The sequence below is a fragment of the Coturnix japonica genome, chromosome 5 (genome assembly GCF_054131305.1).
Source record: "Coturnix japonica strain WE chromosome 5, WE-NBRP24, whole genome shotgun sequence".
NCBI lineage: Eukaryota > Metazoa > Chordata > Aves > Galliformes > Phasianidae > Coturnix > Coturnix japonica.
The window spans coordinates 30,690,738-30,708,927 of record NC_140667.1 but is presented as its reverse complement, the minus strand read 5'-3'; the positions used below and the strand labels follow the sequence as shown (position 1 = coordinate 30,708,927).

The window sequence follows — 18,190 nt, the reverse complement described above, 5'->3', positions numbered from 1 at the left end:
TATCTCCTGCATCTAACTTAAATTCTTCAGTTTATTCTTTGGGAAACGTGGTCTCCTGCCCTTAGACTAAGTAAGTTAGTTTAATCTTCTGTATCAAGCCTAAATTAGGCTGTGGTTCCATAGCAGCCTAAACTAATCCATGCGCTTTTGTGATCCTGCTTTCTTGCCAAGCAGGGGGGTCAGAAGTCTGTATGCCTCCTCCCTTTTGACATTTTGGACACTCTGACCCTGCACTGAAGTGTATCTAGCTTCACTTTGGTTGCCTTGGACTCATAGCTTCTAAGAAGCTGTTGGCTGAAACAGAATTTCTATAGTGGCAGCTATGTATTTATTGATTTTTTTTATTTTTTTTTTTAGTTTTTTTTAAAGTGATAGAATTGTCCACACAAGTCTTACTTGTTGTGTGTATTATATTCTGAAGGAAGCCAGCCTTTGTACTACTTGCTGATTCTATTTTTACTACACAAAACATGGAATTAACCAAACCTTAATTACTTTAATCACTTTTCAGCTGAGAGAAAAACCTGCATAGTTTGAAAAGCAGTAGCTTCCCCAGAATAAGTAGAACTACAGTTTTGTGTAAGTTTTGGCCATGTTCCTTTGCCCCTATGCTTTTCAGATAAGAACGGAAGACAGAGGAAGGGAGTCAAAACACAACTTACATATAGGTAGGACATAATAAAGTTATCTGAGGAAGAGCAAAATCCATAGGAGTCTATAGTTAGTTACATATAATATAAGTTTTCTTCTTCATTTAAAGGTTAAACATTCTTCAAAAAGCATGTCTTGCCCATGAAATGAGATAACCCAGTCTGTATCAGATATGGTAGTAATGCAGTATTAGAACCATTTGGTACTTTCAAAGTGTTTTTTTTTTTCCTCCTCTTTGCTACTAAATAAGTTACCTTTCCATAGCAACACAAAGTATTGCTGTGATTGCAGTTTATTCCCCTTTGTAAACAGAAGTTAGTCACCAGTTTGTTAAATGTTATGATCAATGCAGACATAAATTTTCAGCTTTACTCTGCAATTTACAACATTGAGTTTCACTCTTCATGGTGTCATATGAGCACTTTGGGAAGGAATAAATCCAAAAAGAGTAGTTCTTACTTCTAGATTAAGCTTCCCTACCTCATCCCCTTACACAAAAAGGTTAAGTGTCTTTTTAAATTAAGGCAGCAGTAATTAACCAGTGTCATTGTTTCTGATTTGCCAACTCTGGGTGTTAATGAGAGAGAAATTAGCACTTAGCAGCAGGAGTTCCTGGTAGTCAGAGGCAAATGCTTAATGTGACAACAAGTTAATTTCAGTCTTAAGTACTTCACTTAAGCATTTTTAAACAAAAGTATGATATGGGGTTTTTTTTTGTGATCGCACATATGGCTAGCTATAACAGAAGGTATGATACAATACAGTGGAAAACTTAGTCTGCAACTTAGGTAGTGGAGGGTAGGCACTGACAGACAAAAGCAGGACTGATGTATTTTTTTCGCTAAAAACTACATATTTGCTAAATATGTAGTTGTTCTTACAATTAGCAATAGGGGGCTGTTCCTGCATATAGTTTATAATCAAATTTAGCATTTCTCAACATAACTTAAGTAAACAGTATTCCTGAAAACTTCCTGTAATGATGAGATGATAGAAATACAATATACATTAAGGAGTCTCAAAATGTTAGTGTTATTAAAAATCGTAAGTTAAAATATATGTGGCAACTACCTTTTATAGTGTGACCAAGGAATTCAGAAGGCCACACAGAGCAAAACAAGCTTGGGCTCAGCAGCTGTTCATCTGCATCAAGTTTTTGGTTTTGTTTTTTTTTTTTTATCTGGCACACCCTACTAATAAGCAAAAAGAATCGTGTATTACTATATATGGACTACTTCATGCAGGAATATAAGTGAGTAAGGCCTGTTTAGAGGTTTTTACCTTTTAAAATAACTTTGGTTGGTACATAAGTGTATATCTACTTGCTCTTTGCTCCTTGCTATGAGTAGAAGGGTCTCACTTGTTGCAATGAGGTCCCATATGAATCTCAGAAAGCAGGAATTGTGTGAAATCCTCAGGCAGCAGATGCTGATGCTGTTGGCCAGCTGAAAAGAACTTAGTAATCATCCTTTTGCAGGAGTGATTTTTTTCATTTATTTTTTTAATCTGTGCTTGATTCAGTACTAAGCATGTTGGAGTACACTAAATGGTGTCAAATCCAGTCACACTATTGTAGCCTTTCCAGTTTCAAATGACATCTTGTAGTTGCAGAAATCCCATTTGTCAGTGTGGCCTTAGCTATGTGGAGGGGTAATTTACTTTGCCACTGAACTGCAGCCACTTCTAAGTTGGAGAGCAGTAGCCATAAACCAAAATGTTACAACATTAAGCAGCAGTTTTGGATAAAAGACTACCATATCTAATTGAAATGGCAGGAGGAAGCCACAGGGGTTTCTTCTTCCTTTGATGCCTGTTCCATTACACGAGCACATCAAATAGAGTTTTCCCTCCATTGTTGAAAAGAAACCATCCTAATGAAGCCAGTCTGGCACTACCCGCATCTTTAAGTGCTTGAGTTGTCTGCTCAGTGGACATTTAGGTTACTGTGCATCCCTGTATCCCCATTGCACGTTTTTATTATATTTAACAAAAACCGGCTACCATATTGGTTGAGAGCTAAGCATAGCTCTGAGTATAAGCCATTACATGACATTCTATTGAACTTTTTCTTGTACAGACGGTATCTAACAGCTCATCCTGCTCTGTTGTTTTTGGCAAGTTCACTACAGCATATAATAAATCAAGGAAAGAAAAAGCTTTTTGGCCTAATGTTGTACAGACTGCTGTAATGCTAGACTACAGAAAGCAGTTCTGTTTTTAGACATCCTTTTACTAACCCAACATTCATAATTTATGATTTCACTGTAAAATTCCTGCAACACTACACCAAAAGTAGTGCTGCCCTTTAATTAAGTGCTCTCAGTAGGAAAAACGTGAAACTGATGTGCAAAACATATCGCAGTACACAGTGATTGATAGTGATTACTTCTTTATGAACCCAGCCTGAAGGTCTGAACTTCCTGATGGGTAAAATAGTCCACAGGGCTACTTCCTGAGATTGCCTGGTGGGGATCAGTCAGAGCTAGTAATATTGGAGGAATTCCTCAGGCACATTTCAGAGATTACAGCAGAAACTTTCTGCTTCTTTATGAATTCTGTTTTACACTAATAATTACCTGAGTAGTAATTCATTGTAGAGATTCTGTTTAAGGACTCATTGTTGATCTCTGTGGTATTGTAATTTGTGTGGACAGGGACTTACATCAGCCCTGTATTTTTAAATGCCTGTATGTCCAAATCTGAAAAAGCTGAGTACAGGGCAAGGGAAACTTCTTTTTGCATTACAGTTATAAAATGTTATTTAATACTTAAGATGCAAGTCTGTTTTTTCTGATTTGGGCAGAGTATGAAAGGAGGAAGAAAAAAAACAAACTACTATGGATTGAGTCTCTAAATACCATTTGTATTCATGGAGTCTGGCATTAATGATATATATCAACTTTGATTAAAATTTGAAAACTAAATGGAGGTCAAATACTGTCTCCAATTCTGTAGTGATATTAACAGAAGATTTACTTGTGTTGGAATTGCAGAGGTGGGGAATTAAAGTTCAGCTAACACAATCACATAAATTCTTTTTGCTTGATAGATTTGGCCCTGGATTAGTCATCTACTGGTATGGATTTATTGAAGAGCTGGACTGCCATCGTGAACGTGGCATCCTGCTAAAAGACTGCTTTCCTACTGACATTGTGACTCTGCGACACAGCATGGCTCAGCGCTGATGGTGGGAGGAAGAGGTAAATCCGGAAGCAATTTTACTTTCCTGCAGTGTAAACTAATAGCAGCATCTGCCCTGAACTTCAGTTGAACTCCTGCTGCCCGTGCTTATGCTACTGCCCCTTTACACAAATATATCAAGAGTTTCTGTTTTGCTTCAGACCTCTGTTGTGATCAGCCAAAAAGGACAGACACAACCTACTCATTATCAGCATTTCTGTCTCTGTCAAACAGCTAGTTTCTAGATACTCGTAATCTTCCTTCCTTCCGGATGGCTTCTTCTAGCATTTTAAACAAAGACAAAAATGCAGGAGCTGAAAGGTGCAACTTCCAGTACTTATTTCTGTTACAGTTGCCTTTAAAAACAAAGGACTTTTTTTGAGGTTGCACTCACAAGTTTATGTGATACTAGTGATCTAGCTGAAACACCTACCCTAATGTGGAAAATTGGCATAGGCTGTTATTCTTGGGCTTAAAACAATACAGTGCACAGCTCATAAAGCCCAATTGGTGAAACAGAATTATATAATAATTTCTGGCTGTTGCAGTAAATAGAGAATAGTTGGTTTGTGTGTGTATTTCACTGCTGTCTGATTTTTTTTTAAAAAAAAAAAAAAAAAAAAAAAAAGGAATCTTAAGCTAACTTTAAAAAAAGAGGGTTTTTTGTTTGTTTTTTAGGGTGTAAAGGTAGAAAGCAAGGATTTATCTAAAGTATATTAGTCTGTGAACTGTGTAACATGTATCATTTTCTTTTACAGAAGTTGAATAATGCCAAAATAACGTCTGTTTTATCTTTTCTCCAGGAATCCATACCTTGTAGCTTTTCTCTAAACTGATTTTAAGCAAGGAATCTGTTCATAACCCCTGTAGGTACTGTAACATGCAATTTCTGGCATACTAAAGTCTAAAAGAACAACATACAGAAGCTCTCTACATAGATTATTTCTGAAGATTATCTTCCTTGAGTTCAAGAAGAGGAGTTCAAAAAGATAAAACACCACTGGACAGATAAAGCATACAAGTGAGTGTAAGTTTCCTGAGTCCTCATGTATTCTTGTAAAAGCATTGTTGTTTTTTTTCCTGGAACCACCAAGATTAGAGGTACAGTGAGGTGGGTGTTAGCCCTCCTTCATGTCTTAGGGGTTTCAATCTCATTCTCTTTGTATGCTCAGCACCACCCAGACACCAGTATTTAGTCTCAGTTTTTCCTCCCTGTGTTGGCAATTTCTTAGTAAAAGAAATTAATTGGGCTTGATGCTACTTATTACTCTTTTTTGAATTTATGTTAGTGAAGAAAGGTCAAAGTATTTGAAAGGGTCAAACGAGAGTTCAGAAGTATGAGCACCACATTCAGATTTTCACTTAAGTTAGGCAGAAGTACAGGCCTGTTTTGGAATTAGAGGTATGATAATAGTCCCCTTAAAGCACAAGTTGATAACCTCTTCCATAAGGAAAGGGTCTTTAAAACATTACTGTGCCTATTCATCTTTTTTTTTTTTTTTTTAATTTGAGGTGATATTTTGTGCATCTGTATGATTTCAAAAATCACGTGCAAACTATTTGTAGTCCTACTATGAGTTAAAAGAAACTACTGTACTATTACTATTCACTCTTTTCAGATGTGTATGTGGTATTTATATTCTGAACTTATATTCTCACTTCAAAACTTTTTGGTAACCATTAGAGTGGAGTTTATCATTTTGACAAATATTTCATTGTCAGGAATAAAATGTCTTTAGCCTTAATGTTTGTCTGTTGTTACAGAGATAAGCTAGCATACCTCTGCTACAGTGAGTAGCTGGTGTATAGAGACAATTTTCTTGGTTTTGAATGTGTAGTAGTGAAAAGATTTATTTTAAAAAAATATTAAAACACCCACAACTTGTTCATGTTCAACTTATGAGGTACTGTGCTTAGCTTATTCTACCTGACCAGCTTTATGGATCTGCACATAAAGATATTAGAGAAGCAGTGTGTGAACCTCCTTGATGTTGCTGCATTTAGGGTGTTGCTTCCCCTGGGACTTTTAACTGTGATTTAGGTTAGCAGAGACTGCAAGACCAAGAAGAAAATTAAAGAATTAAGAACATTATTATAATGGAAAATTCAGAAATAATGGATGTCTGTGTGAAAGAGGTTTTAAGGGCAAAATGGATTTGTTTTAGCTAGTGCATATGCTTTGGATTGTATGAAATCATTTAAATCAGCTTTTACATGATGCACTAATGCTGGGTTTTTTTCTTTTTGAATAAATTAAATTTATCTGCACAGATGTTGAAAATTCTACTCAACCTCCATCAAAGCTTTGCTTTATTTGTTTTTACATCAACCAAATTTATGTGGGGACACATAGATAAATCAGGTTAGCCTTGTATTTTGTTTGTTTATTCCTCTACCTAATGCTGTGACATAACAGGTTGGAAAGCAGTACAGCTGTCTTTAATCAAAGTTTTGACCTAATCTTATATATATATTGCCCACTTTAAGAACCTACGTATTAGGATGAAGTTGAAATAAACCACAATAAAGTACACACTATACTAATTCAAGCACATTCAACCAAGCAAGCCACAAAAATTATGCTGTATTGTGTTTTAAATGCTGAAAACAAGACATTATAAAAATTAAAACTGCATTATTATCTCTACCTCTAAAGCCTCCTTTGTTTATTTCCTGTTTATCAGATGTAAATATCAACTTTTAATATTAAAAAGGAGAATACTGTTACTTTGTGGGTTGTTTGGTTTGCTGGTTTTGTTGTGTTTTTTTTTTTGTTGTTGTTGTTCTATTTGTTAAACATTTCTGTAATCATTAGAACTCTAACATTAAAGCTAAATCCAGTTTTTAATGGAGTATTCTGTGGAGTGTGCTAATGAATTATGCCATGCCAGAAAACAGAAGTGTACATAAAACTGAATGATGTTCTCACTAGCATATATAGACTTGCCAAGCATCTGCTCTTACAAATGCTGTCACAGGCCCTGTTTGGAACTATAGATGCAAGTGTATTGAACATGGAACTAAAATCCCTTCATATAAGCGTAACACTATAACTGTTGTAGGGCACGCACAGTTATAGTGTTGCACACATTGAGTGTACAATAACCCAAACCAAAACAGAAACGTTTTTAGCATTTCTGAATTCTGGGAGCTCATTATTAACATGAGTTTAATAATCCTTCCTTAGAGCCACATCCAAGCTGAACAAAACTTCTGACCATAAGCTGAAAAAGGGGTCTTACTGTGCTTACCTCACTATCTTTTTTTTTTTTTTTAATCACAATAATAGTATAAATAATGCAGAGATAATTTCTATCCTGTTTTGCTGTATTTTCTCATTCTCAGAACCTCACTGTTACCTAGCATTTGCTTTCAGGTTTTATGTCAAACGTATCTTGAATTTTCTCTATGATGGCCCTTATCATTCTCCTTTACTTGTTGCCCTTTTGATTTTCCATCTTATTTAAATTTCTCATGTATTCATTTAATCAGTATCTTTCCATTTGTTCTCATTCCCCCTTTGAGGAATGTATGGTTTCTATTGCCTGTTTCTGATACTACAGCTGAGGAGTGCTGTTCCCAGTTTGCATGCAGTCAGTCTCACCCACCATCTTAAGCAATTTTGGGTTGACTCTAACTTAAATAGCAGCTTTGGTACCTAGCAAAGTGTCCCAGATGTCCTTGTATCATACTGTATTGTAATGCAACAGTGTAATGCTGTTCTTCATAAGGAGGTATTACTTCTCGGAAAGGGTAGTCAGGCATTGGATTGCACTGACCAGGGAGGTGGTGGAGTCACCGACCATGGGAGTGTTCAAGAAACATTTGGATGTTGTGTTGATGAATATGATTTAGCTGGGAAGTATTGGTAATGGTTGGACTAGATGATCTTCTAGGTCTTTTCCAATCATGATAATTCTGTGATTATGTGATTCATTATCTTGGTGTGCAGTTTAGATCGTTTTCACAAGCTGTAAAGGCAGACAGAACAGAGCTGCAGTGCAAATTAATCAACTGCAAGTAGGTCTGTGGAATTGAAAGTTTTAGCTTTCCTTCTCTACCACTATCTCCTTGGCTCAGAAGGGAAGACATGGCTAGTTCCCTGTTTTCAAACCACAGTAGTTCTGGAAAAAGTTTGTACATCATACAGGTTGTTCTCTTTTACCAGAGCAGTTTATTACTACTCCAGGGTCAAGAAAAAATAATAATAATGGAAGTGAACTTAGTTCTTCCTTTTACTTCAGCTGAAGTAGTCTACTTAACTTGCTTCTAACAGGATCTTCTGAATACTGAGTGAGAATGGATTGTTACAGACATGCGCTTGTTATTTCAGAGATGAGGTTATGTATGTTAAGACCTATGCTGCTCAGATATTAATGTAATATTATGAAATAAAAAGAGATGGCTCTCTTCAAAAACAAAAGTTACACTTATATTATTCTAAATCACAGAGGGCCAGTTGTTGCAGGTTTGCAGGTTATTCAGAAATAACTGTTTTATTACACTGACAAAAGAAGAAACCTCAAGGGCTTGCTCTTTACAGTTGTGTGATAGGAACTTAAAGTGTGCCTGCTGAAAAATGAGCTAGCTAACAATGGGAGCTTGGCAGCAACCTCACCATTTATAGAGAAACCGTCTATCTAGTACGATCTGTATAAAATAGACCTTGCTTAGGTTAGGGAAAGGTCACAACTTACACAAAGTTTGGATAGTCTAAATGCGTTACTCAAAACTAACTCTCCTGTGTATAGTAAATATTATTTGAAGCTGTATTATTAAGAACATGCCAGGATTCAAAAGATTAAATAAGGAAGATGTAATTATGAGCTAAATAATAAACAGAGCAGTTTTAGTCCCCCTTGTGTTTTTCACTTTCCTGCTATTGTTTCATATATGGCTGTTATACAAAGAGCAGCTTAGGTCAGCTACTATAAATTATGGTTTTTGTACAATAGTAATCTACTAAAATTATTTCAAAGCTGGATCAAAGAGCTTCAAAAGACTTTGTGAAAACTTTTCCACATAATAAAAAGACTTCATTTTGATGTCCTATTTTTATCAAGATTCCTTTCTTGATTTAGATTGTATCTTATATTACTCAGCTAGCTGTGTTGATATTATGCTACTGGAGCACAAGATCTGCATAAGTAATCTGCAGCCTAAAATAAAATGTGGAACGATAATATCAAATAACTTCTTTTTAAATGCATTACCTGGTATATTTTTCAGGCCACTTTATTCTATAAGTTAACCTAAGTGAAAAGACTTTATTAAAGAAAAAACAAGATTCCAGGTGAAATTTACATGACTTTCTTCCCTTCACAATATAAAAATCACACTTGCAATTATAGCAATTATTTGCAATAATAGCAATAGTTCTGCTCAACAGCTTTTCAGCTGACATCATGTCCTCTAAGATATCAGGCTCTCCTCTTGGACTTTCTCCCTCACTCCTGGCTTTCCCCTAATGTGAACAATCACATGTCATCTGCACAGATCCATAGATGTGGCGTTGTGATGTCAAAACAAAATGAAATGTCAATGCAAGTGCATGGAGACAAAGTAACAATATTGAAAGTGTGTCAGTGTGCATCTACAGCGACCATGTTACTCTGTCAGGGTGATTTTAGGAAGATCACTTTGAAATGTTAAAATAAAATGAAACTAAGTCAATTAGGTAATAACAATTGAGGTTCAGGGATTAATTGAGGGCCTAAGGTGAAGCCAGTGACCATTAACCCCAGCTGGTTATTAATTCTTGGAGAAATACCCTTTGCTAAGGTTACCCTTATTTCAAGGAGGAGTAGAGTTTTTTTGCCTATATTGTGCAAATGCTTTCCACTGTTGCCTCTAACAACAATATCACATAGGGCATTATAAGATGTGTTAGTGCTATGTTTTCATAGACAGTGAATCCACCTAGTACCAGCAAGTATGTTATTGTCTTTTTTAAATAGATATAATGACATTTTAAAATCTTAATTTGACGTCCTGTACCATGTTTACCTCTAAGCACTTTCTATCTTAGATAACGTGAACAAGGAGACGCATTCTCACATTCACACAGCATCTGCCACCTGCATTGCACAAGTATTCATCATAAAGCAGGCATGTGAAGCAAGCAAGAATTACAGGACTTTCTCCAATAGTAATGGTATTAATTATTATTTAAGAAATGAAAGAATATCAGCAAGTCAAGGTTACAAACTTAATACAAGTTCAGGCTTCCAAACTATATGAATGTAGCATAAATATGGAAATGTGACTTATGATACATGATATTCATTCAATACTATCAATGAGCAATTCTTACCTGGATAATCGTTTGTATGATCCAATGGGCTGTATTAACATCTGCAAAGTCTCCATCGGTCCCTGCCCTAAGGAAAAATTACATAGAAATAAAATTGTTTTGTGTCTTTATTAATTTATTTATCAATGTACTTTACCTATAATAATTATTAGTAATAATAAAAGTCAGCTATCCTTTCTTTTACAGAAGTTATAGTTATTTTATTGCTGTTCATAAAATTTTCCTTGCCTTTTGTAAGCAAAGGGCAACAACTATACACACATCCTTATCTCACAGAGTAGTATTCCATGTTTAAGTGGTGAGGTGTATACAAAGACATTTCTGTGAGTTGACAAGTAACAGCAACATTGACAGACATGGCAGGGACAAGTGGATGAGCTGCACGCTGAGAAGCCTGCACAGGGCCCTGCTTAAAGTGAGCAGGATTTAGAGCCTGAACTGTTCATTTCTGGGCTCTATCTTCAGTGTGAAGCTAGAAGTGCTTCAGAGGTGTTACAAGCATTTCTAAAAGCACTTTGAAATTTTCAGCAGAAGACTACTGTGGGAGTTGCAAGGTTTGTTGTTATCAGTAAAACAAAAATGGTATAGAAATAGCCCCTCAGCCCCCCCGCCCCCCCCCAAAAAAAAAAATTTAGCTTTTCCATAACAGGCATTCACATCGCACTCTCCATGTTGTACTCTGCCTCAGCAAGATAACTCCATAGGAAGTGGAAAAAAAAAATGAGTCTGAAAGGTTTGTTTCCATATGCACTTTAAGTATCTTCAATGTGTTCAGCATTGCATCACACAAAAATGAATAAACACTTTTAGGAAAAAAAAAAAAAAATTGGTCTGGCTGTACATCTAGAAAAAAAATTGTGTAGGCAAAGTTGAATCAGGAGACAGTTCCATCCTTCCTGAGAGAAGTCCAGCTATATAGATCAAACTAAAGATCTGTCCAACTTGATCTTAAGAACAAAAAAAAAAAAAAAAAAAAAAAAAAATCAGTGATAGAGATGCTTAGAAAAATTAGTAATCCATCTTTATTTGGTTAGGAAAAAAAATCATCTACTGTCTTAAGTTTTTTTTGCTATACATTAAGCCTTTTAGATCTCATCCAATTCTAAATGAATAGAGACTCTGGCAGCTGCATTTTTTTCTCTAACCTTCACCACATTGAGTATTTTTCTCTCAGCTGAAAACCTCAAGCTCTTCCAGTACTATTTGTGAAAAGTTTTGAGATTTATTATCATAGTTGTTGTTCTGCAGTGGTTTCTTCCAAATTGTCTATTACTTTGTTCTGTTTTTAGAAATACAGTGCCTTATTTACAAGATCCCTGCAAATATATTCCCATAATGACAAGTTGATGTCTTCTGTTTAGGCTGGGGTTCTTTATTTTGCCCACATGCAGTTTATCCTCAAGTCATCATTCCTTCATGCAATTCTTTTCCTTCTCAAAGTCTATTGTAATACGTGTAATGCTATAATGTAATGGAAAGCACTGCAATAGTATCAGGGTGGCACAATCCTAGGCTGCAGCAAATGAGGATAAGCCCAAATGCAGCAGCTGCCGACACAAAAACAAAGGAAGAAAACTACTTACCTTTGGAAGGCCTCAGGTACACAGGGATCTCTAGAAAGGTACCTTCACCTCCACTGCCAACCCTTAAATGAGGTCTGGGAAGGAGTGGATCCTTCCAGCCACTCAAGTGCATTGCATGCACCTGAGCTCCCCTGGGTTGGCCCTGCCTTCCCACCTGGTTCTCAAACACTGTTGCAGGCCATGACTTAGAACTCCATAGCATTTCCACTACAATACATTTATCTTCATAGAGTCTTCAGAGTTGGAAGGGACTTTTAAAGTTATAATGCTAATACCAGACATCAGAGACATGCAAGTTACAGCCTAGTTTGGGAAATAAACAGTTACTTAAATTATGTAAACAGACAACTGCTAAATGGATCCCAAAGCAGCAGCAAGTTCTTTCACTTAGGTGCATATTTGCCACAAAGCTCCAGGCTCTCAGTTCCTGTAGTTGGTTTGACAGTTTCCATGAACCTATTCTTGCACGTCCAAGTTCTCAGCTATACTGATGAGCTGATGTCAACCTTGCAAAAAGTAGGACACTTCTAATGAAACAGGTTTTCCTGTGCTTTCCTTTCATCCTGACCTTTCTGTAAGTTTTGCAGTAGGAAGCCAGAGGTAAAGAATAGTAAGAGTGGGTTGTGCTTCAGCAAGCCACAGCCCTGGGAAACTCAGTGTTTTCTGGTCTGACAAGCAAACGTGTCAGAGGAATGTGAGATAGTAAGTGTCACAGACTGGAATTTATCTCCTATCTACCTAATCCACACTGTCCTAAGACTGAAACAACCCTGTCCATGAAAACTTTGCTAAAGAGTTTTTTTGTTCCTTGAACAGAGACAGATACTTACATAAAGCTAGTAATAACTACAAATAGATTGAAATAAAGTCGCTCCAATTTAAGTAACAGGGGGAGTTTTAATTTTGTCTAAGATGAGGTATGTCTTAAATTGCAAAAAACAAAAAAAAACAAAAAAAAACCAACACTGAAGATTTGCAGTCTTTCTGTTCCCACTTTAAAAGCTGTGCATCCCTCCCCTTCATTATTACTCAGGCACACCAACTTATTTATACGTAGCATTCAGTTGTAAGAGTTCTGTTAGGAGCACTTAGCACACTGCAAGCTGGACTTATCCTTCTTCCTCTCTGCCCCAAGTGATGTGAAAGGGGCTACAAGTCTGTTTCTGGTTTCTTATCCTACCCTGCATTGCTAGATTAATCTGAAAGAACTGGTGCAGCTCTGCTGGCATCTGCATTCAAGAGATCACTGATTTATGGTGGCTGAAGATTACCTCCACTATTCTTACAAAGGGACTATACTTCATCCAGCCTTAGGTCTTCTGCTGATGTCCTGGCATGCTAACAAGCCACCTTTTCCAAAGTAGGCAAGGTAATTAGGTCCTGCCCTACTTTCTGGGGAGTCCTGTAAAGGCTACAGTGACCTTTACTAACAGCAACAGTCTGTTTTGCTAACCTTGTGCTGTAGCTAGTGCAGCAGTGAGTACCAGCACAATAAGCAGCAAGTATAAGCTTAACTCCTCATGCTTAACCAATGAGCTCAGAATTGCTGTGTGCCCCCAGTGCTGTTTCACTAATGAAACTGCTTCACACTTCCCCTATAGTGTTTTACACCCCTCCCCAATTATTAACAATAAATATTTTTCAGTCTTAATTTTAACAAAGTGCCATATCGTGCATCTTGTTACCTGCTTCCCCATCCTTCCCTACTATACTAGTTCAATCTAATTATTTTTTCCCTGGCCAAAGGCCTTCTTGCAGTGCAGGGACTGCCTTAAGGAGTTCCTCTACATGCATAGCAGGGCTCCCAGGAACATTCTAGAGTAGCCAACAGCGACACCTCACAACATTCACCCATGCAAGTTATGCTTTTAAATGCTAATCAGGCAAATATATTGCCACCTACTCACTAATGGTGTTAGAGCAGAACATTACAGACTTCCTCTGTCGATGCTGCCCTTTCCCAGTAAATCCATAAGTGATGGCTTCCTGTTTTTATAAATACTAACAGCTACACTGCAAAGTGTTTTCTGATTTCTTGGCCTCATATTTCCTCAAAGATGTCAAAAAGTATTTTCCTGAATTCTTTGGCAAGGTGTGTTGATGTGAATCAAAATCAAAAGGGAACAAAGGAAAGGGCCCATCATAGGGATGAAATCCTAGGTTTGAGTCCAAGCCTTGACAGTCCAGAGACAGAAGAACCAAAATATAACTCTGTTTGATAGATTTAGTTCTCAGCATTTAGTCCTACAGCACTGAATCAGAAACAGGATTAGAATCATAGAATGGCTTAGATTGGAAGAGAGCTTAAAGTTCATTGAGCTCCAACCCCCTGCCATGGGCAGGGTTGCCAACCACTGTCTTTAGTACTGTCCTCAGCAGAAAAAGGAGTTAACCACACTGTCTTATAGTCTGAAAGAAGTCTTGCAGCATACTCCCACTGTCTGTAGCCTTACTCTGGTTTCTCACTGTCTTCTTCCCTTACTGTGGTGCTTTCTCTCAGCTCCACAGGTCCAGATTGAGAGGCAGCTTGTGAAACTTATGCACCAACTAAATACTTTCCATTTACCAATGTGTGAGAAACTGAGATATTTTTAAATAATCGTTTCAACATCTAGTTTGCTTTCTCAGAAGTGAGAAGCTTGTAGAGTGAAATTTCCATTGACCACAAGATTGGACTGTTTTCTTCTGAAATAGCTTTGACCGAGTTTGTTCGCTTAAGTTACGGAACCAGGTCTTCTGTGCAGTAAATCAGTACTCCTGTAGCAACTTCAACACAAATATTTTGCTGATTTGCAATTACTAAAGCTCTTATAACACAATTTAAAAGCCTGTGCTTGGATAAGGAACACAGACCTGATAGAGTCTCTGCCAAAAACACCCTGATGTATGTATTGAAGGGAACTGGCAAGTTTTAGGTGTGTCTGAGTGGCACAAAGTATGCTGTATGCAGATGAGCACACTGAAGATGTTGAGATTTGTCATGTTATTAAAGTTATCTTTGAGCTGATAAAGTTACCTGTGTGCCATTATTTATCTGGTCAGAAATGCGTATAAACTATTACTTTATTTTCTTTAAAAAAATGAACCTACAGCTTTCAGAGATGCAGCTGATTTGTTCCAGAATTGTTCTCTGGCTGCTGAAAGATTTTGTTCAACTTTTAAAATGTATTTCTTGAGTCACTGAGCTCATCAGACCACAGAAGCACTGAACAATTTTCAAATAACACATGCTGATGTCAGGCTGCTTGCAAGACACAGATCCATCATTCTTCCATATTCCTAAGCATATGAATACTAAAGAAAATGTGTGTCTAAGGAGGCTGAAGTATGGCTGATCTGTACCAAGGAAGGAAGTCACGTGCAAGTGTCTTGTAATGCACTTTCCACTTCTTCTGATATTCCACAAACCACTTGAAGTTTAAAGACAAAAGACAAACAGTAGATTGCCAAAACCAGCAGCCAGAAGCCTGGAAATGTCATCAGAAAGTACATTCACAAAATACCTCCAGATTCAGATTATTGATGGCACTGACTGAATGTAATGGAGTTACAAAGATGCAGTTAATAACAAAGACAGCCAAGAGGACTTCCACTTCTAGCCTAATGTGTAAAGTGAAAAGATGAGAACTGGGCTGTCAAAACCTGCAGCTAACTATTAGATATGCACTTGCAAAATATCCTACTTGCAAAACTAGCAGGTTTTCTACATAAGTAGTTCAGACAGAATTAATTCAGAGACCTCTCAATTGCAAGAAATGATTTTTTTTTAAGGAGTCTCTTATCTCTGGATAATCAGATGTAAAGATAAAAAAGCCCAGCAAGCATGCGAGTAACAAAAATAAAAATAAAAAGCAGATACCGTTTACCTCAGGTTCTAGATTAATTGATTGCTGGGATTTACACAGTTGGTTTGTGCTAAGCAAGTTCTACTCCTCCAAGTGAAGCAAAGTCATACTGAACACAGCTGAAGCTGTATGGATTCAGGATGCACTCCTGGCTACACCATCTGGAACACATTACTGATGTAGTCCTCAACTACTGTATGGTGCTGTCCTTCAGCTGTGCTGTTGTCAGTACACAGATAGGCTTTGGCCTGAATAGTAATTCCATCTGGGACAGATGTCTAGAAATTTCAAAGTTTTATAGCTTGAAGCATAAAATCACTGTGTGAAACTACACATCCAGTTACCTTATCTCAGACCAAACAATACAGTTATACAGAGCAATCTAAGAGAACAATTTTCACCATGAAATGTGCTCAAAGCCATAAACATTGTGATGGTGCCTGTCTTGGATAGCCCACGTGCTGAAGCTGAGAATAGCAGAGTTAATAATAGCTGCATGACCTGGTGTGCTTCTTACCTTGTTACACACTTTGGAAGGTATTTAACTTCACAGCTAATGGAGCAGATGGACTATGGTAACCAGGCTGGAGGAGATCACAGCTGACAGTCTCCAAGTACAATTCTAATAATAGGTCTGTTACAGCAATAACAGATTAAATACCTGCCCCTGACTTCAAGGTGTACTTGTGTTGTTCAAATACACATCTCGTGCTGAGAAGTTTTAGTGAACAACATGTGTTCTGCTACTGTTATTTAAGGATTGGCAATTTATTCATCTGACATAAATAATTTCACAACATTTAAGGCATTCACTTTCTTGCAGTTACTGACACAGGTAAAGCCACAATTAAAATAAAGTTTATTGCCAAAGACTACACTGAAGTAAAGCACAAAGCCATGCTTCTAGATTCCACATGTAGCTGTGCTTCAAAACTTCAATGCTTTGCTTTCTTGGTTTACTGCTTGTTTGAGTTGGTGGTTTGTTTTTTTCTTTTGTTTCCCAAAACATTCAAAGGCAATGTAATGTTATGCAGAAGAAAACAAAATATTTGCATTCTGTTTTTGTACTTATGTACTGTGACACAGTTTTCTCCAAGGCAGAGTCAGGTTGCTACATACTGGATCTGAAAACTGTAAATAACCAGCATGCACACAGATTTGTGTCTTAGAATGCCCAGTGAAATTCACTACTGTTAACAGAATTTAGCACTTTAAATGTTTTAGGCTTTTCTCAGCTCTAAAAAGCCTTATAGAGGACTCTAAGTTAACTCAGTCCTATCACTGATGTTCAGTGGTGAATATTGCACACTTAATTTAGAAAGACAGGAACTATAGTTTTAAGCACTATGCAACAATATGTAACAGCAAGGTATCTGTTGCAGTATATAGATTCCAAGAAATGATTTGAAGAACAACAAGTGAGACTTTTCTAGTGCAGTCTACAACAGCTTAAACTCATCTCTTCTAGACATCATTTCACTGAAATTCCTGTGATTGTTAAGCCAACTACCACAGCCCAAGTGCCTACAAGTTCTTCACTAGTAGACACAATTCTATAAAATATGGAAGATAGAGTCCTCTATCAATATACTTGCACGCAAAGTCAAGTGGTTACAGAACCTTCTTGGGATCAAACTAATGCAAGCAGGACTTCAATCCCATGGGCACATTTAACAGTCCTCATAGAATCATAGAACCATTAATGTTGGTGAAGACCACTACAATCGTCTAGTCCAACAGTTGACTAATCACCCTGTGCCCATTAAACCATGTCCCTCAGTGCCACTTTTACCCTTTTCTTGAAAACAAAACAAAAACAAAAATAAAAATAAAAAAAATTTAAAAAATTGTCTGCCACAGTCATTTTTAATGGAGAAAACCCAAACTCTATAGGCCAGAAAGTGAGAAAGAGAATGAGAATCACAGCCCTTTGCAAGCTATGTCTTCAGTCAAACCTAACCTTATCCTTCACATGAAGAAAATCAAAGACATATTAATGCACTTACCAAAATGCCACTGTATAAGAGAAGGAACAGCAACTCACTCTGCTCCCATATGTTTTCTATAAGGAAGAAGTTGCTATCACTGTACATCAAATAAAGATTGACTCACCATATGTAGGTCTGCTTTTTGATTCATATATAGAAAAGAAACACAGAAAAGTTTCTATAACTTCAAGACTCTAGTCATCAAAGAAGCCTGAATGAGATGGGGCAAGGTGATAGTACAGCCAAGATAGTTTGGCTTATGGGGAATTCTGATGTCAAAAGCCAAGGTATTTGCATTGAACACCTGCAAAACGATCTTCTGGAACCAGGATCAGATGGAATGATGTTCTCAGTTTGAGGCATCTAGATCAATTTCTTTTAGATCTGAACTTCAGGGAACTAAGACAAGAGCTACCAAAAGGGAAAAAAAAAAAAAAAAAAAAAAAAAGACTGGCTTTTCATCTCACTAGCTATATATTTGATGTTTCTGATGAAATGGGAAACGTTTCCACAAGCAGTGGATATTTTTCACATTATAAAAAGTTAAATAGAAATACTTCAAGTAGAAACACTATAAGTTTAGGGGATCTAATTCCCTACCTTTCCTTGACACTCAACAAGATGTCCAAC

At 36.9% G+C, this 18,190-nt stretch overlaps 2 protein-coding genes across 16 annotated transcripts in view; one reads left to right on the top strand and one right to left on the bottom strand.

The window, feature by feature from the left end:
• CDIN1 (CDAN1 interacting nuclease 1) overlaps positions 1 to 6,478 on the top strand; it is a 109,519-nt gene extending 103,041 nt beyond the window's left edge. For 6 of the 11 annotated variants that reach the window (XR_014947171.1, XR_014947173.1, XM_085550394.1 and 3 more), the window contains 2 exons: positions 3,701 to 3,851; positions 4,635 to 6,478. Coding sequence is in view for 7 of the 11 variants with exons in the window: in XM_085550394.1 (XP_085406520.1) it covers positions 3,701 to 3,836 (136 nt within the window). In the remaining 4 variants the exon portion in view is untranslated. Of the gene's footprint in view, positions 1 to 3,700; positions 3,852 to 4,634 lie in introns of those variants that run through there. The other 5 variants (XR_014947172.1, XM_085550391.1, XM_015864890.3 and 2 more) reach the window with 2 other exon arrangements.
• The window catches only part of LOC146760743 (uncharacterized), a 136,825-nt gene that overhangs the window by 87,071 nt on the left and 31,564 nt on the right, over positions 1 to 18,190 (bottom strand). For all 5 annotated transcript variants that reach the window (XR_014947176.1, XR_014947175.1, XR_014947179.1 and 2 more), the window contains exon 2: positions 10,145 to 10,211. The gene's annotated coding sequence lies outside the window, so the exon portion shown is untranslated. The remainder of the gene's footprint in view (positions 1 to 10,144; positions 10,212 to 18,190) is intronic.